This window comes from Mesoplodon densirostris, chromosome 3 (genome assembly GCF_025265405.1).
Source record: "Mesoplodon densirostris isolate mMesDen1 chromosome 3, mMesDen1 primary haplotype, whole genome shotgun sequence".
Classification (NCBI taxonomy): domain Eukaryota; kingdom Metazoa; phylum Chordata; class Mammalia; order Artiodactyla; family Ziphiidae; genus Mesoplodon; species Mesoplodon densirostris.
The window spans coordinates 133,296,145-133,320,095 of NC_082663.1; the positions used below are offsets into that span (position 1 = coordinate 133,296,145).

Here is a 23,951-nt window from a genome sequence, read left to right on the forward strand (position 1 = left end):
ATTGTTATCCATTGCCTGGATGCACTGGGTTTCAAACTATCTTTTATTTGCTATTTTGTGCTTTTTAGAAGCTGAATAGGTTTCTGATAAAGGTATCTCATTGTTGAAAGACCAAAAAACCATTTGACAAGAAAATGAAAAAGTAATGAAGAATTATTAATAAAACTATCATCCCAAAAGTCTTGGCACTCCATAGTCTGGAATTTCACATGCTAACCACTGTTTCAGAGCATTCATTGTGTGTGCTTGCATTTAATTATTCCCTACATTAAAAAAGAATGTGAGCCGCTATGCACATACATCCAATTAAGTAGATGTCTGAATGTGGGTGTTAACACCTTGAAATTTTGTTCAGTTAGAGAAGAAGCCCAAGTGCTTCTCATGTGTTTTATGCGTCCTTGCAACAGTGCGGGGAGAGAGGCACTGAGCAGGGAGTACTAACCTCAATGTGATGATTAAAAAATAATAACAATACAGAAATAGATCAAGTTAACTTGCAGGCTGAGGTAGAACTAAACCAAGGACTGCGGTCTTAGCTGTTCCTTGCTGGGTGGAATGTCTGGATGCCCAAGCAAACTGCTGGGTAGTTCTTTCTACAAATATTTTCTTGCCTGCAATGATTAGGGTTGGTCTGCACATTGAACATGGACGGGTGTTTGGGGACCCTGGCTCTGAATCAGGCATCATATAGAAAGGCTCACAATAGCCAGGTCCCTGTCCTGACACTGCTACCATACTGCTGTGGGATCTGGCACATCACTTCATCTCTCTGGGCCTGGACTTCCCATCTGTACAGTGAGGGGCCGGACCAGATGATCCTGACATTCTCTTCCAGCTTCCGGGTTGAATGGCTCATTGATGTCTGAGTATCCAACGGGTTTAGGGAAGAAGGCACAAAATTCAGGGAAAGAAGGAACTGTATCTGAATATGGTCCATTCAAGGATTTGAAGTTCAAGAACTGGGGTGGAATCATCCACCTACCCATTTGACTATCCTTCCACCCATCCACCCATCTGTCCACCCAAGCAGCAGATGTTGTTATAACAGTGACAAGGAATTCAATACAACATAAGATTCCCACTATGTATGGGAAGGCTTTATGGAAGAAGGAAAGAAGTGAGCATTTTAGCCTGGACCTTGGGGTTATGATAACACTACTCTACCCCTGGAATCAGGCAAAACTGATGTCAGATCTTACGTCTGCACTTAATAGCTGGGTAACTTCAGGGAGTTTATTTGACTTCTCTAAGTCTCAATTCCTCATCTGTAAAACAAGGATATCAGCAATGCCACCACCATTGGATGGTTGTGATACTGTAGTTTGGGTACTTAGAATAGGACAGGGCACATTTTCAGTACTCAGTGTTAATTGCTGGTTATTGTTGGTGTAGCTTTAATTGTCAGTATCATTAATGCATCCCCTCTCGTTGTGTTTTGTAGATTGTAAAGCTGGAGAAGAATGGCATTGGCTACCACTATATCCTTGCAAATCTGGTGAGTAGAGGACACTGAAGGCTCTCAAATGGTGGGTCTTTCTGTGCTTGGGGCCCGGCTTGCTTCTGCGGTCCCTGGCTGGAGGGAACGGCGTGGGTGGGAGGGGCACTTCCAAGCTTTGCCTTTTCCCCTTCACATCCCTGCTTGTCAAACCACAGCACACTCAAGGTGAACCTCTAAGCTTCCTTGGAAGAGATCCTGCTGGTGGGCAGGCCTTCCTCAGTCATCACAATTCCAGCTTTAATCGGCTCTGCCACTGGCGATAAGAACAAAATCACCACATCTTTGAATGACACAGAACGTTCGGACCCCACTGGTTTTGACCCTCTATTTTGACACCAGTGATAGTTTTACTGTTTATAAATATAAATGTTTAAATCATAATGATACTAGCGCTGACAGATCTTTAACCAGAAACAGTTTTACAGCATAAACAATATTATGTCAATTTAGTTTTTATTCCCTTTTTATGTGGCATAGACAAGCTGTCTTTTAAAAAAAATTTTATTTTCATTTTTATGTGCTGCAGTTATTTTTATTGGGTGCAATCATTTTCCATGGTGTGAAGACTTGACTCATAAAATAACTTTTTGTACATGTTAAATTTTACCGAGCAACATGCACAATTATGAGTTTTCTTTTGTGACGATCGTTTTTGACAAGTCTGTTTTTCCTGCGTCATGTTTTGCTCCTCTTACTTTTTTAATCATGAAGTTTGATATTTCCAATAGTTTTCTCCCAAAGCCAAATGTAATTTTATTTTGCCTGTCTTATTTTCTAAAGAGCTAGTTACATGCCATCCAGCTCATCCACTTAAAGTATACAATTCAATGGTTTTATATATAGTCACAGAATTGTGAAACCGTCACCACAATCTCATTTTTAAACTTTTTCATCACCCCCCCAAAAGAAACCCATACCCATTAGCAGTGATTCCCCATCGCCCCACAAATTCCTCCAGCCTTAGGCAACCAGCAATCTACTTTATATCCTTATGGATTTGCCTATTCTGGATGTTGCAAGTAAGTGGAATCATAGAATATGTCGTCCTTTGTGACTGGCTTCTTTCATTTAGCATAATGTTTTCAAGGTTCATCCATGTTGTAGCACGAATCAGTACTTCATTCCTTTTTATTGACAAATAACATTCCATTATATGGATGTATCCCATTTTGTTTATCCATTCCTCAGTTGATGGACACTTGGGTTGTTCTCACTTTTGGACTATTATGAATAATGCTACTATGAACATTTCTTACAAGTTTTTCTCTTGAGCATAAACCTAGGAGTGAAATCACTAGGATACATGGCAACGCTATGTTTAATACTTTGAGAAACTCAAAACAGTCAAAACTGTAGTCAAAACAGTCAAAACTGTTTTCCAAAGTGGTTGCATCTCCCAGCAAATTTTTTTCTGAATTTTATTTATTTTCCAGCAAATTTTAATAAATAACAAATTTTGCCATGTGCCAGTTTGAGCAATTGTCAGATTTCCTTAATGATAGCTTCTTCTACAAAGTTTGCTTATTATCCTGGCCTGTCTTTATGATTTTCGGTGTTTCCTTTAAGATGTGATGTTTAGCTTTTTGTCTATAACAAATTATATCACTCAGTTTTAGCAATGTTATTTTGTGTTGATTATTCCTGTGAGTAATATTAATTATTAATTGAACAAGAGACTGATATTTTCTACTTGCTTTTGGAACAAAGATCATTAAGAGAACAAAAGCACAGGGGCTGGGTATATGTAAAGGTCAAAATGGCAGGATCTAAAACACCTTGCCTAATTCTTAAGCTCTGTCTCTCTTTCTGGGTGGATCTCCAGCCTCAGATCCCTGGCTTAACCTTCTTTCCCCTTCAAAACTTCCTTGCCTTGGCTGTCCTAATATTGTAGGGTCAGGACTGGAAATAAGAAGGACTTCTTGCGATAGGTTAATTTAGACCCAGCTGTTAATAGATACATATGCTACTTTTCTCAGAGATATTTGCATTTTAAATGGCAGATGGCCATCCAAAGATTTTTGGGGAACCAAGAGTTTCACCCTCAAAAACCATTTGGAAGGGACTTCCCTTGGAGGTCCCATGGTTAAGAATTCGCCTTCCAATGCAGGGGGTGTGTGTTTGAGCCCTGGTTGGGAAGCTAAGATCCCACATGCCTCACGGCCAAAAAAACAAAACATAAAACAGAAGCAGTATTGTAACAAATTCAATAAAGACTTTAAAAATGGTCCGCATCAAAAAAAATCTTAAAAAACAAAAAAAAACCCCAAAAACAAACAAAAAAAAACATTTGCAAGGATGAAATTTTTGACTTCATAAGGCAGAAAACTCTTGACATCCCTTGAATCCCAGATCCTTAGTCCTAGAAGGGACTTTGGAAGTCAGCTGTATCTAAGTCTCATTTGCTTATAGGGAAACATTTGCTTGTAGTCAAACCAGCAAGATGGTGTGACTTGGCCAGGGTCAAACAGCAAGTCAGTGATAGAGCTAGGCCTGGCACCAGGGTTAGTGGGCAGCACCCAATGCCTTTTCCACTTCATCAGGACATCTCTCAGCACAGACCACGTGGGCACCCTGCTGCTTGAGAACACACAGAGCAAGGTTGGGGGCATGCATAATCAACTCTCCAGGGTAAGATAGAAATTACACATCAGTGGCCTCAAAGCCACCGAAAGACCTCAGGTAATTACATCGCCAGGCTCCATCTGTTGCCAAGTGACCGTGACCCCTCGGTCACAACATCACCAAGTCAGCCCTTTGGGTGTCTGTTTCCTTCTGATGTGCATTCTTTTTTTTCCCCTGACCTAGTGAGTTCTCAAATCCTTACAACGGCCAACTAATAGGATGCAAATTGCATATACCATCCAAATACAAAAGACTTGCATGTTCCAATAGATTAGTTGATAATTAGGCTTCAAATTACTAATTAATTCAGTCTGAAACATAGTCGAGTATGTGCTGTGTGTCTTTCTTCCCGCTTCAGAGGAATAAAGCAGTTTATAAGATGATAATTTTTAGAAATTCCGCCACATAATTAGCCTGCTGCTGCATGGAACTGACCCCCTCCTTCAGAGTGTTTGTGATTAGGGTGTAGTAATAGAGTTAGAAACTAAGGAAGGAAGCTTTTGAAAGATTTAACAAAAAGAGGGAGCTACATTTTATTTTGCAGTTCTTTCTGTCCCTGTCAGAAGGCAGGAGCTTCAAAGAAGCCAACAGCATTCTTGTAACACGGCACTTTGAAGGGATATTTTCCTGGCTTTGGAGGGCCGCTAGAAGAGAGGATGGAAGGAGTCTGTGGGTCAGAGAGGAGAGCTTTATAACAGGGAGTCATAAAAAAAGAACAGAAAAGAAAAGCCATGCTTTTTGTCCAGATACCATCCTCAGCTAGTATCTTTGTGATCTTGGGCAATTTTCCAGCCCTCAGTTTCCACATCAGGAATAACAGTTCCTATTCTATATGCTCATGGAGTCACTGGGGAAACCAAACATGTTGCTGAATGCCACCGTGCCTTGAAAAAGTTAAAGTGTTCTGCATAGGTGAAGAATCCTAACTTCATATACTAAATCTACCCATCTGTACATACTCACATGTTGTGTCCATATGTATACATGCATATATATGCCTGTGCATATACATGCTGATATATGTATTCATATTTTATATATGATAGGGTAGATGTATATTTATATTTTCACAGCATTGGTATGTCCATAAAGTGAACTTGAACCTTGCAGGAATTGGTGAACTCTACCACTATTTCTTAAAGAAGCCCCTGGGCCCTGGAGCTCCCCTGATGAACCAAGCTCTCTTGTCTGGCTGCCAGTCCGCCTCCAAGCCCAGCACTGACTCGGTTTTCACTCCCTGCTCTGAGACTATGATCATAGCAGACAGCTACCAGCCAGAGCTCTCCAGAGTTATAGCTCTTTATCTCTGTGATGCATCAGCCGCAAATCTTAGAACAAATTGGCGTTTCTCAAAAGGAAGATATGTGGACCTCTACAATGTGTCTGCACAGTTTAGGAAACACTGAGCCAATGGTTAAGTTCTTCAGTCCACTGAGACTGCAAACATGAGTATTTACAGCATGGGACAAATGATCAAATTGTTTATATTGATGATTTGACTTTCATTGAAATAAAAAAGCACAACATTTAAAAATTCTTGTAGAGAACTAGCAGAGCTCTGAGAATTTATAAAGGGTCCAGCAGACCCCAGTGTGAGAAACACTGAAGGACTGAAGGTATTGGCTCTCTTTCTGTGTGGATCGTATGGTGCCTCCTGGGGCACCAGTAACAATAACAGCAACTCCTTTCATTTTTACACCAAGTTATAGCTCATGTGATGTTTTGGCATGAATCACACCACCGGGTTTTGAACCTTGCAGTAGTCCTATGACATAAGCAGGGGAGAATTCCTCATCCCCACTTTATAGAAATGAGAACTGAGAATCAAAGATGTTACATGACTGATCTGCAGAGGGGGAAGGCAAGTACTCCTCAGTGGAGTCTGGCTCTCAGGAATCTGGCAAAAGCCAAGTGATGTGATCATAAGAATAGGATGACCAGGTTAACCTGAGCCATTGAACTAGAATTTCTTAAACCCCTAATAAGTAACTACAACAATAATAACAATGGTGATAACTATTATTCATTGAATGACTGCTACATTCCAGATACTATGATATATACTTCAACAGTTACCTATTAAATCCACATAATTGTCCTGGAGGTTGATAATATTATCCCCATTTTTCAGATGAAGAAACTAAGGTTCAGAAAGATTAGTGAGTTTTCCAGTGACAAAGTTTATAAAGTCATGGAGCTGGGCTTCCCCTCCAGGACTAGAGAACTCCAAAATCCATGTTCTTATACTGTGCCATGTGACTGCTGAGCATGGAGGAGGTGGGGACGGGTGCAAGGGGGACACAGGCTCTCGATAAGAGGGCTTCAGTTTAAATCTTGCCTACAGTTGCAGCAATAAACCTGGAATTCAAACTCAGGCTCTCAAACTCCCACTGGGTTATCTTTTCAACTGTACACTGATGGAATTTCATTAAAATTATACAGTTGGCCCTCCATGTTTGTGGGTTCCATGTCCACGGATTCAACCAACTGCAGGTCAAAAATATTTGAAAAAAAATCCAGAAAGTTCTAAACTGAAAAACTTGAATTTGCCGCACAGCGGCAACTATTTACATAGCATTTATATTGTATTTCTAGCTATTGACACAGCATTTACATTTTATCAGGTAGTATAAGTCATCTAGAGATGACCTACAGCATACGGGAGGATGAGAGTACGTCACGTGCAAATACCATTACGCCATTTTATATAAGGGACTTGAGAATCCGCAGATTTCGGTATCTGCGGGGGTTCCTTAACCAATCCCCCATGGATACCAAGGGACAACTGTGATTTCTAGTGCACAAAGTAGCTGAGGGAAACACACGGAGGACGGGTCATCCCAGGTCTTACTGGGGGATTTGGGGACCGGGGTGGCCAGCCATTTCCACCACGTGGATGCAGATGACCTCCTGTGAAATGTTAAGAGTTGGCAGGTCTGGTCCATGTGGCGGCTCATCCAAGCCCCAGCTCCATGCTGCTACGTCTTTGCTGTATCAGTCTTGAGAAGAAACTGCTCTTTCATCTCCCTGCTCCCCTGGGGTGAGAAAGCTGTCTCTGCCTTCTGTAAGGCCAAGCTCGGCCGCTTGCTTCTGCACATGCCATCTCAATACCACCCACGGTCACGTTTGGCTCCTGTATGGTTCCTCTAGTTAGGGAGCTGGAGCAGGAGGTGGGAAGGGTGGCTCTGGGTCAGACAGACCTGAGTTTGAATTCTGGTTTTATATGTATTAGCTGTGTGATATTAGTAAAGTGACCTACCTTCTCTGAGCTTTCATTACCTCATCTGTAAAAAAAGGAATGTGGTATCATCTACCTCCTCATGGGCTATCATGTGAATTAAATGAAATAATACTTCATAAGTGTTCATAGTAATATTTGGCCCCAAATAAGCACTCAGTAAACAATTTCCACCATCGTAATCATTGTCATCACCATCATCATCATCATTAGTGGAGAAAGAAAACACTAAATATCTGGGGACAAGATACTATCCTTGAGGTCCCTCAACCCCCTTCCAAACTCAATCTCATCCACAACTGAAACCCAATTATATAATACCTTCCTCCCTGTTTGTCTGTAAGCTCCTGGAAGAAGGAATATGTCTGCCCTTTTCACTGATGAATTCCCAGTTCACCAGGCAAAGTGAGTTGCATGTAACAGTGTTCTTTAAAAAGTCACTGAATGAATGAATGGATGAGTGAGTGAAATGACTTCTCAGGAAATAAACAACGTTGGTACCCACTTATTACATGCACTTAAAGGCAAATCCCCTGTGTCTATGCTAAAAGAAGCAGAGATCAGGGATCGTGGGACTATGCATACAGCTAAGAATATGCAAATGAGTAGGTAGAGATGGGCCTCAGAGGGCATCTAGTCCACTTCCCATAAAAGGCCAGAATCTCCTCGACAACATCCCTAACAGAAGCCCATCCAGCTGGTCCTGCTTGAATAATACCCGGTGATAGGGAATAGTGCATTTGGAACCGCCTACCCTGCTTGTTCTCCGTGTTTGCTCCTTCAGCCCGGACGACCCCCTGTCCCCACCCCTCCCCATGCCTTCTCACAGGACAGGTTCTAACAGCCAGCCAAATGAACATCAAACATGAACCAAGCATGTCTGTGTGCCTTCCACTGCACTGGGCTCATACCAGAAGCACTAAGAAGCACGCGGTTTTACTTTTGTCCTGGAAGCAACTTGGCTTTGTCTTCCAGCTAAATTGGAACATGTAAATAAAGTTTTAAAAGGATGCCAGAGAAAAATCTTGTGTGAAAGTAATGCAGGCCCCATAAACCGCCACCCCAACTGCCAGAGCCTGGCGGTCAGAGGCTCGAGAGGCCCCTGGAGGCTGCAGGTTTCTGGGAAGGATCATGACGGTGCATCCCTGCAGCCAGTAGTCCTATGAAGAGTGTGCCTTTGCGCTGGCTTGAAGAATCCCAAAGAACCAGAGTTGAAGGGTCCCCAGGAGTTGGTCTCACCCAACCCCTCCCGCATTTTGTAAGAGAGGCACTTAAGAGCCAGAGAAGGGACATAACCTGTTTGAAGTCACTCGGAAGTTGAACAGGAGAGCTGGGCTGGGATTTGGAGCAACTGTTTGTTCTGTTCTTTGTGGCTTCTTTTACCCCACTGCTGCCTCTCAGTTTCCTGTGTGTGTGTGTGTGTGTGTGTGTGTGTGTGTGTGTGTGTGTGTGTGTGTGTGTGTGTAAGAGAAAGAAACATATAGAAATAGGAGACAGAGAGAGGTTGAGAAGCACTCCCTCTCCACTCCCCCTGCCCCTCTCAGAGTTACCCCTCACTGATGGAGTCCATCCCAGTGTCCTCTTCTCCCTCCCACACAGCCTTCCCCCTCTCCCTCGGCTTCACCTCACTCTTCTGTAGCAGTGAGAACACACGGCTTACTTTAGGACCACCAGAGCTTACACTGCAGAGAGCCTCTGGAAGGGAAGAGGAAATGGATGGGTAGAAAATCAAGTCCCAGACCCCAAAGGATGCTCACTTCCTACGTGGTCCAAGCATCCCATCAGGCAAAGACAAGGCTGAGTATATGTTACTCTTTGCAGTCACATCCCATGCTCTAGAATAATCCATTCTAGAGAACTGAGAGCTTCTGCATCCGTCCAAGAAAGGTGAGATTATATTCTCACTTTATGAGAGAGGAAAAGGAAGTCTAAGTTGCTGAAGAAAGTTTTCCAAGGTCATGTGGCTAAAACTGGAATTTAAACTCAAACCTCTCTAATTCCAAAGATTAGGTTTGTTGTCCATTGGGCCACATTGCCCAAATCAAAGAAACCTTGGTGACTCTCAGGCCTGGTATTATAACTGAGAAAGCTCAGAAATAAACTCCTTTTCTTCTGAAACTGCCTGGGTTTGAATTTTCGCTCAGTCACCTACTAGCCATGTGACCTTGGGCAAGTCATCTCACCTCTCTGTACCTCAGTTTCCTCATCTGTAGGTGGGAATATTAATGCATACCTCACAAGATAAAGTGAGTTAATTTATATCAAGTTTTACAACAGTGAGTGCAGCAGAAGCCTGGGGGTCTCATCCCAACTCTGCCACTGACTCATTATCCTTTGAAAAAAAAATTCTATTTTTTTGAGGGTCTCAATTTGTTCCAGATTTGTTCAAGGGTTTTCAAAAGGACTAAATGATCAAAAGGACTTTTCCAGGTGTGCAACTTACAGTTCTGGTTTTCCTGCCTCTCTCTGTGGTCCAGAGGTGCCAAAACAAAATTCTCGAAGCCACATTGGCTCCCTTCATTCTAAGGGAGAAGCCACTCCATTCATCTCAAGCACTGGGTGTTTGCATCCTTTGCTCTTGCCAGCCATGCACACCTTGGCTGATTTGGAAAGGCCCTTTCCATGCTCAGTCAGTGGGTTCTTTCAGATATGCAAGCCAGCAGCTGCAATTGCTCTTCCAGAGCATGGAACCCTTTTGCCACTACCAGCTTAGAAGCAGGAGGGACAGACCCCTTAAGTACCTATTTTCGCAGGAGGTTGGGGTAATATGTAACTAGAAAGGTTCAGTCCTCACCTCCTTACCTGTCCCTTTTTTAAGACAGAAAAGCAAACAGACTCTACAGTACTCTAGGTGAGTACTTATTATGTACCAGGCACTGTCCTAAGAATTTGAAACGATTAATGCAGTTAATCCCTATGAGATAGCTGCTATAATGATTCTTACTTTGCAGTAAAGGATGCCAAGGCACAGAAAGGTTGAGTAGCTTGCCTGCAGTCACACAGCTAGGTGGTGGCTGAGCTGAGATTTGAATCCAGGTTGATGTGTACACACATTTCCTCTGATTCACCGCCCTCTGTCACTCTGATTCAGAATCTCCAAGCATGTGTGCTTTCCAATTAGAGAGTTCTTCCCTGCACTCTTCACCCAGCCAAAGCCTCCTCTTCTTTCAGCTTCCTTGCTTCCACTGGGAGCCTTCCCTGAGTTCCAGGTTCCAGTTTTGTTCTACCTACTTTGCCCTATAGTTATGTGGGTAATATAGGCCTTTCTCACTAAACCTTAAGTAACTTGAAAACAAGGACCAAACCTTTCTTATTCTCTGCTGCATCCCTTTGTCCAGTATGTACTTGGCAATATTAGATCCTCACAGGTGAATGAGTAAATGAATGAATGAATGAATAACAAGAATATTCCTTTCCCCATTCCTAGTAGGTTTCAAATTTATCATATGTTTGGACTTTCATTCATTCTTCACCAAGCATTCATTGGGTGCCTACTCTATGGGAGCCCCTGAGAATGTTTAAGCTGGCATTTCATCAAAGGTGGGCTTGCTATAGTCTTTGCCTGAGCCTCGCTGGACAGGAAGGTTTTGATCATGTGAAAGGAAGGTATTGCTGGTTTCAAGTCTGCAAGGAACTCCAGCCATAAAATCCCACCCCACCCCTACCCTCTGGCTCTTGTTCTGAAGTGGCCGTGGCCAGGTGTCACCCATGACTGCAGCAAACTAGAACAGAGTTAAGATGAAGGGAGGTTCTGAAAGACCAACCAACCCCAGGCCAGATACTGCACTTCTTTTTTTTTTTTTTTTTTTTTTTTGCGGTACGCAGGCCTCTCACTGTTGTGGCCTCTCCCGTTGCGGAGCACAGGCTCCGGACGCGCAGGCTCAGCGGCCATGGCTCACAGGCCCAGCCGCTCTGCGGCATGTGGGATCCTCCCGGACCGGGGCACGAACCTGTGTCCCCTGCATCGGCAGGCGGACTCTCAACCACTGCACCACCAGGGAAGCCCAATACTGCACTTCTTTATTTGTGCATTGACAGCCCAATCTGGGGGCCCCTGACCTTCTGCCACAAAATGCCAGCATTTTATCCTAAACCCACAGACTGAGAGAATTTGGTTTGTGAGATCCCAACTACCTTTTTAAATAATCTGTCAGCCGTGGACTTGTGTTTGGGGGATAGGTCTGTTTGTGTGTTTGCTGATATCCAGGTGTACAGGTGCCTGCCTCCCTGGTTTCAAATGTACTTGAGTAAGAGTTAACACTAGTGGTTTTTTCCCAAATTGAATGGTGTTTTAGCTGGTTTAAGCACAGCTGCAATGTCTTATTGACTTGGCAGGAACCAGATAAGCCTATGTTATGAGGGATTATATAGGGTAAGGACGCATTCAAGTTTCGGTCGGTTAAAGTGGCTAGAATAGGAAAATCCGAAGACCTTATGCAGAGACATGGTTATCCGAGGACACAACAAAGTCCTCAGCCCAGGAATAATCCATGGATTCATGTATATCCATATTCATGTGCACACACCTGTGTGATCACAGAATTGTAGATCAAAGCTGGAAAAGCCCTTAAGAGAGAAATTGACTGGCTCAGAAGTTTCCAAACTTTTTCGTTTAAAGCTCTACTTTCAAATGGAATCTTGGGGAGAACCCCAGTATGTAAAACATAAAAAGCAGAGCTGCTTTGGTGGAAGAGGGAGGGTGGAAATCCAGAACCTCATCCCTCTGCCTTCCCACTAATTCAACTTGGGAGCCTCTGAAATGCCTACAGCCTGGGACAACAGTTTGAAAGATCGTTGATCTAGCCAATGCCCTCATTCTGCAGATCAATAATCTAGTGCCTGGAGAGGGTGAGAACACTACTCAAGGGTAGACAGCTCATGAAGTTCAAAGACAGGACAGAACTTATGCGGTTGTCCCTAAAATTATTTTCCTGACACTACTTATTTACGACCCAGTTCAGAATATACTACACACTAAACAGTCAATAACAAGACCTCTTTGGTCCACAAGATGAAAGCTGAGAGACTGACAGGTGACAGGATGAAAACTTATAAGAAAACCATGAAAAGGGTGAGTGAAGACATTTGTTGTATATGTTTCACCCCTTGGTGTGAATTAAGCAGTCAGCCTGCTCCAGGTACTGGGCTGTGGATACCGTGAGGACCGAGGTTCCTGCTCTCTAGGGTCACACGGTCCTCTAGGTCTAAAGGAGATGAGAAGCAAGGCTGCAGTCAGAGAGAAAGCTGGGAAAGACCCCAAGAGAGAGAGAAATAAAGAGCTTTGTGGTTCACATCCCAACGACCAGCACCCATTAAAGGAACTGAAGACTAACACCTGCGTCTCCTAGAAGCCTGCTAATTCCTTCTTAGTATAAAGATGCGGGCCAGGGCTTCCCTGGTGGCGCAGTGGTTGAGAGTCCACCTGCCGATGCAGGGGACACGGGGTCGTGCCCCGGTCTGGGAAGATCCCACATGCCGCGGAGCGGCTGGGCCCATGAGCCGTGGCCGCTGAGCCTGTGTGTCCGGAGCCTGTGCTCCGCAATGGGAGAGGCCACAACAGTGACAGGCCTGCGTACCGCAAAAAAAAAAAAAAAAAAGATGCAGGCCATTGCAAGGGCTTCATTGCAGGACAGGAGATAAATGAATCAGACTGACGGGACTAGCGTTGAGGGGGCAGAATGTACAATGGCTAGAAAATAAGCCCAGAGTCTTGTCACTTGCTATGACTATGGTCTCTGCCCCTCACTATCTAGGTTATGTTAGGCAGAAGCTACTCCATTCATTTAAGACTCAGTTTTCTAATTTGCAATGTGAGAATGACAAAAGTACCTGCTTCACAGGATTGTCACCGGGATTAAATGAGATCATACAAATAAAGCTCTCAGCACAGTGTCTACTACTACACAGTACAGGTCTGATACACGTTAGGCACGGTGGTTGTTATTGTCATTATTATTTTAGCCAAAGTCTGCATCCCATGACTTCTGTCCATTGGTTGGTGCTGGCCTGCCTTCCAGAACCTTAGAGAACAAATCTTCTACCTCTTTCCCACGACAGCCCTTCTGGGATTCAAATACATCCTTCACTTCCCTTCTTAGTCTTCCATTATTTTCAGGTTGAACATCCCCACTTTTTTCAAGCATTTCTAATGTAACCAGACTTTTCAAACTGTACTTCCCTATAACTATCCTCTCTATGGAGCTGTCATCTAAGAATTTATCTGACAATTTGGGGAAACTTGCCACATTCAACTTGTGCCATTCAGAGTATAAAGTGCAAGTTCTTCAATTTGTTCTAATCTTACCTCTTCTAGATCTCAAGGGGAGGAGATGGAGGGAGTGCTCTCTCCGGCATCCCAGGTCTTGTTAAAAAACCTTCTCCTTGGCCCCTTAACAATGTTGGATGTTCCCTCTTCCTTCTAATGGGGGTAGTGTCTGCCCAAGCAGGACGATGAGGGCTGAATAGCTTGTATGTGACCCCTGGAAAGAACCCCAGAGAAAAAGGAAATCTGGCTTTGAAGATAAAGCTTTTTATCCTTTGAAAGCCACGTTCCTATACACCTGCCTCCTGTTGGCTCAGGTGACTTGCCCGACCCAGTGCCTGGTTTCAAAGCAGTTGTAACAACACCTAAACTCTTTTGACCCAGTGATAATGATGATGGTGAATGTTATGATAATACTAATAACATTCATAATCACTGATGATTATAATAACATTCATTAAGCACTTACTATGTGCCAGACACAGCTCTAAGTGCTTTATGTATTTTTTTAAAATCTTGCTCCAGTTCTATGCTGTAGGTGCTATTATATCTGCATTTTGAAGACCAGAGAGCTAAGACTCAGAGAGGTTAAATAACCAGTAAGAACACATAATCAGGTTCTTTTGTTTCCAGGCACACATGATAATTAATAGTCATAATGATAACTCAGAGCTTCCTTGTGATCCTCAAAGCATTTTCTAAATCTTTACAGCAACATGAAAGCATGTCTAATGTAATTATACTGTTAAACATCTCTTTAGGATAGTATAATTATTTGAAATGCCTTTTCATTCTAATCCTTTGAAAATTATCATTGAGATATGATAGATGGAATGACTATATTAACCAGTTTAATTAATTGGGCACTTTTCCCCCCAGTCATTCTATTTAAATGACTGGTCAGCACTGCATTGCCTTCTACGATGAGTACATAGGGAATACAGATCCTAATCCCAGCTACCCCTCTAACCAGCCTACAACTTGAGGCCACTAGTCTCCTCTCTGGACAATGAGGGGTTTGACCTGATCACCAGCATCTTTGCTTCAGGCGTCTGTAAACCTAAACTATGGTCCATGGGTCAAATCCAACTGCTACCTGATTTTGTTTGGCTCATGAGTTAAGAATGGTTTTCCATTTTTTAATTATTAGAAAAATGAAAAGTGATACTTCATGATGTGTGAAAATTATGTGAAATTCAAGTTTCAGTGGACACAACCATGCTCATTCATTTTCTATCGTCTAGGACGGCTTTCGTGCCATAATAGCAACATTGAATAGTTACGACAGAAACCACATGGCCCACCAGCCTAAAAAATTCACAATATGACCCTTTATCAAGAAAAATTTGCTGACTCCTGGTAAAAATGTGGGGTAGGTGGGCACTAACAGACTTCGTATAGATCAGAGGCTTGAGAAACATCTAACCAATCTCTAACCACCATCATGGTGTCAAGGAAAGGAACCTACTGTGCTCTCCCACAGATGTTGTTTTAAGACAGAAAGCTGTATTGGAAGGCCCCTCTTTGTCAGAGTGAGACATCTGTTCTAGGCTATTAACTGTCAGCCACACTGTCTGAGCTTCTTTGTCCTTCTGTCTGGGGCAATATGGAAGTGCCATCCTAAAGCTAGCCTCCTATGTTCCTCCACTGGCAAAGCAGTGTAACACATAGATGAAGAAGACAGATTTGATGGCTGGACCACAGCTGGGTTCCTTGCTTGCTGGGTGACCTCAAGGGAGTTTCCAAAGGCCTCTGAACCACAGGTCCTCACACATAAAATTGGGACAGATACTCACTCATTTATGCAAATGAGCACCCGGTGCCTACTGTGCATGTTCACCTCTCAGGGTTGTTTGGGGGGATTAAATAGGATTATGTATATAAAGCATTTAATCGAATGTCTGGCTCAGGATAAGAGCTTGGGAAATGTTTAATAAATCTAAGGGTGACTCTCGACTGATTATTTCATTTCTCAGTTTTAAATGACAACTTCGTGATTCTCAAAAGGCTGTACAGATGAAGTTATACAATATGCATAAGAAGTGACAGTTTTGCCATTGCTGTGATTTCTGTTATCCTGAGGAGCAATGCTTCTGAAGCTGCATTTCAGTAGAGCATTTAACAGTGCCAGTGTTCTTTAATTCCAGGCCAAGAGACAACAAATTAAGCAGGGCTCCCTTAACAGACCCTATCAAAGAGTCAACCAATGCCATGACTTCTCTTCCCTGGTCTGCCACCGCCACTCCCTCCCACACTTTCCAGGGACTTAACAGATGATTTTGAACCAACAGCATCTATCAAAATTATCTGAGGATCTATTTTTATTTTTTAACAGTACTAAAAAGAAAACATATGCACGTGGTAAAAAAGAAAAAAAATATTCCCTCGTTTTGTGTCTTTTACCTAACAGCCCAGATAGGAGCTTATGTTACCATTCTTTGTCCCTTCCTACTCAGGGGAGCTAAGGAGTTCAGTTAGAGGTCCCATCAGTTTGATTAGATATAACTTGAGATTTGGTTCCAGTAACCTTGTAGTCACTCCGGTGATGGAGTTGAGTGGCATTTATGTTTGAATAAACTCTGCCATTTCCTATGGCCCCCATTACACTGATGTGGGCAGTCAATACAAAATGCCCGGGAGCTTGTTACAGATTTTCAAGCGACAGAATTTGACTGCAGGAGGTCGCTTTCATTTTATTCTCTCAATAGTTATTTTATGAACAAGATGTTCTTTTTAAGATCTCTAAAAATTATGGGAAGTCTCTCAACTGTGCATTAGCTTTTAACCAGGGGTGGGATGGTTGTACTCTTAGGTAGTAGAACGTCTTTGAATGCCTATTGGGTACGAGAACCTAATTCTGATTTCATCTGTACTAAAAGCTTGCTAGAAACTGTGCAATTCAGTAGACCCCAGTGAATGTCTGTAAACTGGGAAAAGCTATGAGAAAAGTTAATCACAAAATACATTTCCAACATGAGCTTCTCTTTTCAAACAATTAAAATCATCCACTGGCATTTACTGCCTGGTGATCACACTTCCCCTTAGCTAATAAGCATTCTTGCTTGAGAAAAGTCTTTGGCTTTTATTCATTCACCCAACAAATACATATTGAGCACCTACTCTGTGCCAGGCATTGTTCTAGGTGCTAGGTTCTAGTATACATCCGTGAACAAGACAGAAAAGGTCCTTGCCCTCATGGAGCTGACATTCCAACCCAAGGAGAGAGGACAAGGGAATAAATGAACACACAAGATCATCTCAAATGCGGATAAACAGAGCACTGAGAAGGAACTGACTGGACTGGGTGTTGGGGGTGACTTGACTGGGTTCTACTAGAAGCAGGTCTTAAGACAGCAATTCAAGTACAAGCAGCTTCTTTGGATGTGAATCCCAGAAACAACAGCAGGGAATCAGGGATGTGAAGTAGGGAAGGGACAGCATGCATCTGATAAAAGTGCAGAACCAAGACAGTTACCCCTCGGGGCTACGCAGCTCCATCCTTTAGGGAAGCTCTAGACCTGGGTGTAGAGCATGCCTCAGGGTTACCCCACCCAGGGGAGAGGATTCTGGAGTATTTATCTACGAACTCCCCATCTGTCATTGGTTGAGAGCTGCTCTGGCTGAATGAAATCCCTGATACGTCTGGCTTACCCTGCACGTAGGTGAAGTAACAGGTATTTGTAGTTAGTATACAAAGTGGAATATCAGTGTCTAAGGGCTGGCTGAGGGAGTGGAAATCAGCAGGGCATCAATAGCATCTACCACAGGGCAAGAATTGAATCTTACATAAGGGGTCAGGAAAGAGCTGTCTGAAGAGACTGCATTTTAGCTGAGATCCAAAAATATGGGCAGGAGTTGGCCAGGGAAAGCTCACTTCCAAGCAGAGAGAACAGCTAGGCAAAGGCTCAGGGCGGAACTGAGCTTAGTTTGTTTATAAAATAGAAATAATACAGAATTGCAGAACTTTAGAGGCATGGGGCAAGTCGGGTGTCTTTGAGTCATGAAGTCATTGATGACTAGATCGTTTCGGTAAGGATACCGGATCAAGTCAGTGAGAAATGAAGAGACCTGGGCAGAGCTGGGGCCAGCGCTCCGGGCTCTCAGCTGCCAGCCCATGGCTCTCCCCAACCTCAATCCACCAAACTGCTCCCCCTGCTCATTCCCCCATTTCACCCCCAGCGATTTGGCAGTTTCTCCAAGCTGTGGAGTTCAGACAGCAATGACTTTATGATCCCTGCTCAAATTCTTGCAGTGGGTTGCCGATTATACCTTAAAAAGAAACCCAGGTGATCACAATGTTTTATGTGATCCAGCCCTGGGCTGCCGACTGCATTTCCCGCCCTCTCTCTCACTCACTCACTGTGCTACAGTCACACCAGCCTTCTAACGTTTTCTGGAACATGCCAAACATCCTCCGACCTCTGAGCCAGAATGCTCTCCCCCAGATTTCCCCAGAGCTCACTCACACGGCTTCACTTCACTCAGGTCCCTGTGCTGACACCACCATCTCAGGGAGGCTCAAATGGATCATGACTCCAGGGCATGGCACTGCCCTCCCCTCCCCATCCTCTTTCCCCATTTCATCTCCCTTCAGAGGACTCATAGCTACTGCAGAGTGTACTCTGCTGGACTATACTCTAGACACTGTGCTACATATTTACTTTTCTTTAACTGAAGTATAGTTGATGCATAATACTATATGTTATAGGTATACAGTACAGTGATTCACAACTTTTAAAGGTTATACTCCATTTACAGGTCTTATAAAATATTTGTTCTGTTCCCCGTGTTGTACAATACATGCTTGTAGCTTATTTTATACCTAATAGTTTGTTTGTTTATGCTCTATCTTTCCCACTAGAAAGTAAGCTTTGTAAAAGAAGGAAGTTGTTTTTCTCACTATTAGAAGAGTACACTGTAGGTTCTCAGATATGTTCATTGAATGACAAGTGAGCAAGTGAGCGAAGACCTACAGAAGACCTTAGTTCTGGTCCCCTCTCTGCTACTAAATCAATGAATGACTCTGTGAAGATGATTCTCCCACTCTTGTCTCGGTTTCTTTATCTGACAAATAAACATATAATTTCTACCTTATAAAGCCATAAAGTGAAATGCGGCCATAGATTTGAAAGTATTGTACACTATGGAATATATTATACAAATACAAGGTTTCCTTTCTAAATTGAAGGTTTCCTGAGTTTCAGTGAACTTTACCAAATGGGGAGGAAAGTTTTTCCCAATAAAAAATGCTTTGCGGATATGCCAGCCGCTTCTAGACGTGCTGGTGACACTGGGGAGCCCTCAGGCGCTTGCCCCTGATGGACTTCAGATTCCTCTCCTCTCAAAAGGGTGGAGAGTGGTGATGGTAGAGGGAAAACCTCCCCCTCTTTTGTTTTTTATTCTATTGCATATCTGTGTCATCATAGTAATCTCAGCCACCATTTATTGATCTCTCTGCACCATGCACTTGACATGGATCATCACACTGTTTTTTCTCCCCCGCCTCCTAGCCTCCATTATTCGTACGAGAAAACATCAGGGAACTTGGTCCAAGGTAGTAACTCACAGCTGTGAGTAGCAGAGCCCAACCTTCAACCCAGGCATGCAGGCATGGCTGGCTCCTGAGCAAGTGCTCTTAACCACTGTACTAACTCTGTGCACAAACTAAGTGATAATAGAATTCAGAAGGGAGGGGGACACAACTGTCTCTCCATTAAGTTGGTTTCCCCTTAAGTAGGAACTGGGTGGAAAAGGCTGTGATTCTGTAACATGGTTAAATGGATGTATCCAGGCAGCATATTCTGACTTCTTTCCCTTCCTCTCCACCCAGGGTTTCATGGACATTGACTTAAACAAATTCAAGGAGAGTGGAGCAAACGTAACAGGTTTCCAGTTGGTGAACTACACAGACACCATCCCGGCCAAGATCATGCAGCAGTGGAAAAACAGTGATGCTCGGGACCACACCCGGGTGGACTGGAAGAGACCTAAGGTAAGAGGATGGGCAGCAGGCAGCCAAGGACCAACCTGGTCCCTTTGCCTGACCTAGATTCCTAGACAGTGTTAGCCTTTAGATAAGGACAGACTTTCTAAAAGGAACGAGTTAAAAAGTGTATCCATGGGCTTCCCTGGTGGCGCAGTGGTTGAGAGTCCGCCTGCCGATGCAGGGGACATGGGTTCATGCCCCAGTCCGGGAAGATCCCACATGCCGCGGAGCGGCTAGGCCCGTGAGCCATGGCCGCTGAGCCTGCGCGTCCGGAGCCTGTGCTCCGCAACGGGAGAGGCCACAACAGTGAGAGGCCCACGTACCACCAAAAAAAAAAAAAAAAAAAAGTGTATCTGTAAAGACTGAGGGTATGGACAATCCAGAATGACAATGGTTTTAACAAGATAAATATTTTGATTTTCTTTCATATAAACAAAATTCAGAAGTCAGCAACCCAGGGCTTCACAATCATCAAACACTGAGGCTTGTTCTATCTTCTTGTTCTGCTATCCTCAGCATATGGCTGCTACCTTATAGCCCCAAATGGCTGCAGAAGCTCCAACAATTACCTCACTATTCTACCCAGCAGGAAGGGAAAAGGAAAATAAAAATCAAAACTGCTTCCTATAAGAACTCTTTCCAGAAGTCACACACAGATCTTCCCTTTACATGCTACTGGCCACATCTTAGAAACCTACCCCAGCTACATACAGGGGAAGCTGGAAAATGATGTCTCTACTCTGGGCAGGACCACCATGTTGCACAGCTCCAGGGGGATGCATTTATTTCTTCATGGATTGAGCCTCCTAGATTTGTGCAGTGAGCTGGCGCTTCTTCTAATCAGCCACGTACCTAGCTAAAAATCAAGGAAATTTAACTAAGCAATAACCAGCACATCTCCTTCTCAGAGAGTCTACTACCAATTATCATGCAGACTACCTGTCTCTCACTTCCCAGCAAGGCAGCTTTAAATCCTGCAGCCAAAATCTATATTGTTTGCTATTTGATAATGGCTTAGAATAAGGATAGGGGATAATTTTTCTTTCCCACATCAAATCCAACAGTTTGGCAATGGCTGTGTGAAACACTGTGCTGAGAAGGATTCTGAGGCTAAATTTGTTTATCCAGGGCAAACTGGATCCTTGGCAATTTTCTCTTGCCACTCGTCAATTTCTTTTTATGAATGGCAGGCCACTTAACCAAGATGCTTCTCATCCCACTTTTGCTCAAACTGAGTTAGCAATTCAGAAATTAAAAACTTACTTCAATATGGGCTTAAAAGCAAGAAAAATCACAAATGTGCTTTAAAGCAATGAGCAAACCACACAGCAGTTAATTCATTAATAGGCAAAAAGCCCACCCAATTTCCAAAAGATTGGAGCTGATTATAAAAATAACAAAATATAAGGTATGCACTTTTAAAACAGCAAGAGAATCAAAGTTAAGAACTGGAAAAATACATATACATTCATTCTACAACTCTACTGTGAACTTAGAATGTGCCAGAGAACATGCTAGACACTGAGGACAAATTAATGAGGACAGACATGAGTTCCGGTGCCAGGAAATGTTGTTCTGGATTTTTATCCTGCTTTTGTTTCAACATTTTCACCCGCTTTTAGGCGAGAGGGGGATAAAATTGAGGGTTAGCATGAAGAAGCACAAGGGGAACGTTTGCAGAATGTAAACCTGCTACTTGAGTGAACCACATGTGGAAATAATTAAGAGTTGACCCTTCTTGGATTATTCTTTTTTTCTTTGACTGTCACCAGGGGTTGTGGAGTGAACTGTTCCTCTTGGCTCCCAAGTGATGACTATAACACAGAGAACACCAAGTGGTTTTCCAGGGACTGTATCAGACAGATACAGATGGGTTGTATTTAGTCTATGGATTCTTTTTCCAGTTGAACCAACATTTTCAAATGGTGAGATTGAAACACAAAATTCTAAAGTTCTCTTCTAACATCACAACCTGCAGTAAGACTGAACTCACAATCCAGGAGGGCAATATTGGCTAGAGAGGTGGAGCAGCAGCCCCCATATAAGAGGCAGGCACTTCCCGGCTCACGGCTGCTCCCCTCCCCCTCCCCCCACTCCCCATCCCTGGCCCACTGCAGGCATCCTCACCACTGGGAAGCTTGTTCCCAGATACAGCTCCCACCTGCCTCCCTGTCAGCTCGCTCTGACACCTAACTGTCTCTATTCCTCCCACTAGTACACCTCTGCGCTCACCTACGATGGGGTGAAGGTGATGGCTGAGGCTTTCCAGAGCCTGCGGAGGCAGAGAATCGATATCTCTCGCCGGGGGAATGCTGGGGACTGCCTGGCTAACCCAGCTGTGCCCTGGGGCCAGGGCATCGACATCCAGAGAGCTCTGCAGCAGGTGAGGCTGGCAATGGCTGCCCCATCTTATGGGAACCTCACAGGGGATTTCAGCATCAGTTTCGGGTGGGAGGGACGTAGCTATTTAAAAGAAAAGGTAGAGCACGCCTGAAGTTTGGACTGCCACTGCATTGTGTCTGTGGCTCTTGGCGTACATGGAAGGTCATGCAGAAATTTGAAAAACAAAACAAAAAAACGCAATAGTATGGAATGGTCATTCCTGATAGCACAAAAGCTCTATTTTCTGCTTAGGCTTTATGTTAAAAAGGGGAAGCCAGTGGTTCTGTATTTGAAAAGGGGACTTGAGACATACAAGGATGAAACTGAACCATTTTAGCAGTCTCTTGGAGACTCCCCCTCTTGCCCTGATTTTCTGGATTTCTTCATTACCTTTGCTTTCTGTGCACATGTCATGATGGGACCCTGAAAATGTTTCTCAGGACTTCTGATTCTATTTTCTTGCCTCTCAGCACTGCGATCATCAATTGTGTTCACGCTTAACAACAGGTAAAGAACGGGGCTAGAAAATGGTCAGGCCCCTCCAATCAGTTGGCTATGCAGAGGATTCTGAGGCTGAATCCAGATTCAACAGGGGGGAGTATAAATACTCAATTAGTGATACGTCTGCTGTGGAAGCAGGATGAGACAGACATACACGTGAGCCATGTATTTAACATTCCTGGTTTAGAAGGTTCTGGGGATTTGCCCAGTTTTATCACTCTCTGAGCTCCTAGAAGTCGCTAATAAAAGTTTCTAGAAGCACCTCAAGCCCAGGCTGTGGTCCTCCAACTCCTGACAGATAGCACCATATGATGCCTCTCATGCCTCCTGAGAGAGGCTGTGTTTCCAAAGGGGACTGGGCAAAGAGGGCAGTGCTCACTGCAAAGGAATGTCCAAGTATCAGACACAGTGGCAAGCCAGCAACAGCAAGGTATTTTGGTGCAAATGCCTCTCAGGACCTGCCCTCCCCATCCAAGAGTTGCCTAGATAAGGCCAGCTCTACTTTCAAGACTCCATTCAACAGAAAATGAATTTGGATTCCCAGGGAAGGAGAGATGCGTTTCTGAATGAGGCAGAAATGTAGAGCAAAATGTACAACTATTCCCATTTGTTTTCCAACCACACGTGTACAGCTCTAACAATTTTCACAACCTGGAGAAAGAGACAAGACAGGAATATCACAGGCTGTTCTTCAGCTTGGATGAACTGCCTGCACATGGAATATGTATTATACTTCTGTCCTTTGGAATGAAGTGAAGCAGCTGCCCTGTGACTACACGCAAATGGGTCCACCCGCAGCCCTTTCTGCCCTCCCCCTGTCTCTGCACAGGGTGGCCCCGAATCGCTAGGCAGCAAGAGCAGACACCCCCCAGCTTCAGAATGGTCGCCAAAGGTGCCGTGCCTACCTTCTGGCTTATTTAAAATGCTCTTCCAGACCCCACAGTCGAGACAGATTGTGTTTGCAATGTGAAGCTCGTTTCAGAAGGTCCCATGGACTTGCCCTCAGCTTCACAACCCTTCTAGCTCCCTTGCATCTCCCATCTTAAGGGCATCCCTGGAAGGATATCCTGATGCCATCGTGACAGTGATGAAGCCTGGAGACGACGTGGGTGGCAGGAGGGGCACTGAATCAGGAGAGCTGGGGTCCAGGTCCCGCTGGGCCCTTGAGTCTCTGGGTGACCTTGAAATACTCATTCAGATCTCCTACACCCTTCCCTTTCCTCATCCATGACAATGAGGCAGTTAGAGAGACAATTCTTGGGTCTCAACTGGCTTAAGAACTCTAAGGATCTAATTTATTTTTTCTTATGCTCTAACCCATGTCTTTCTGGTTGTAACATGCTCAGGCTTCTGCGTCTGCCTTCAGTGGGGTTGAGAGGAGGCAGTTGCCTTAGTCAAAAAAGTAATAATCTCTATACTGTCTTGAGTCAAGACGTGTGTGCCAGTCAGCTGCTCCTGAGAG

At 43.9% G+C, this 23,951-nt stretch overlaps 1 protein-coding gene across 4 annotated transcripts in view; it reads left to right on the forward strand.

The window, feature by feature from the left end:
* Positions 1–23,951, forward strand: part of GRIA1 (glutamate ionotropic receptor AMPA type subunit 1) — a 318,241-nt gene that overhangs the window by 173,493 nt on the left and 120,797 nt on the right. For 3 of the 4 annotated variants that reach the window (XM_060092085.1, XM_060092084.1, XM_060092087.1), the window contains 3 exons: positions 1,442–1,495; positions 19,451–19,612; positions 21,822–21,989. In XM_060092085.1, coding sequence (XP_059948068.1) covers positions 1,442–1,495; positions 19,451–19,612; positions 21,822–21,989 — 384 coding nt within the window. The remainder of the gene's footprint in view (positions 1–1,441; positions 1,496–19,450; positions 19,613–21,821; positions 21,990–23,951) is intronic. The other variant, XM_060092086.1, reaches the window with a different exon arrangement.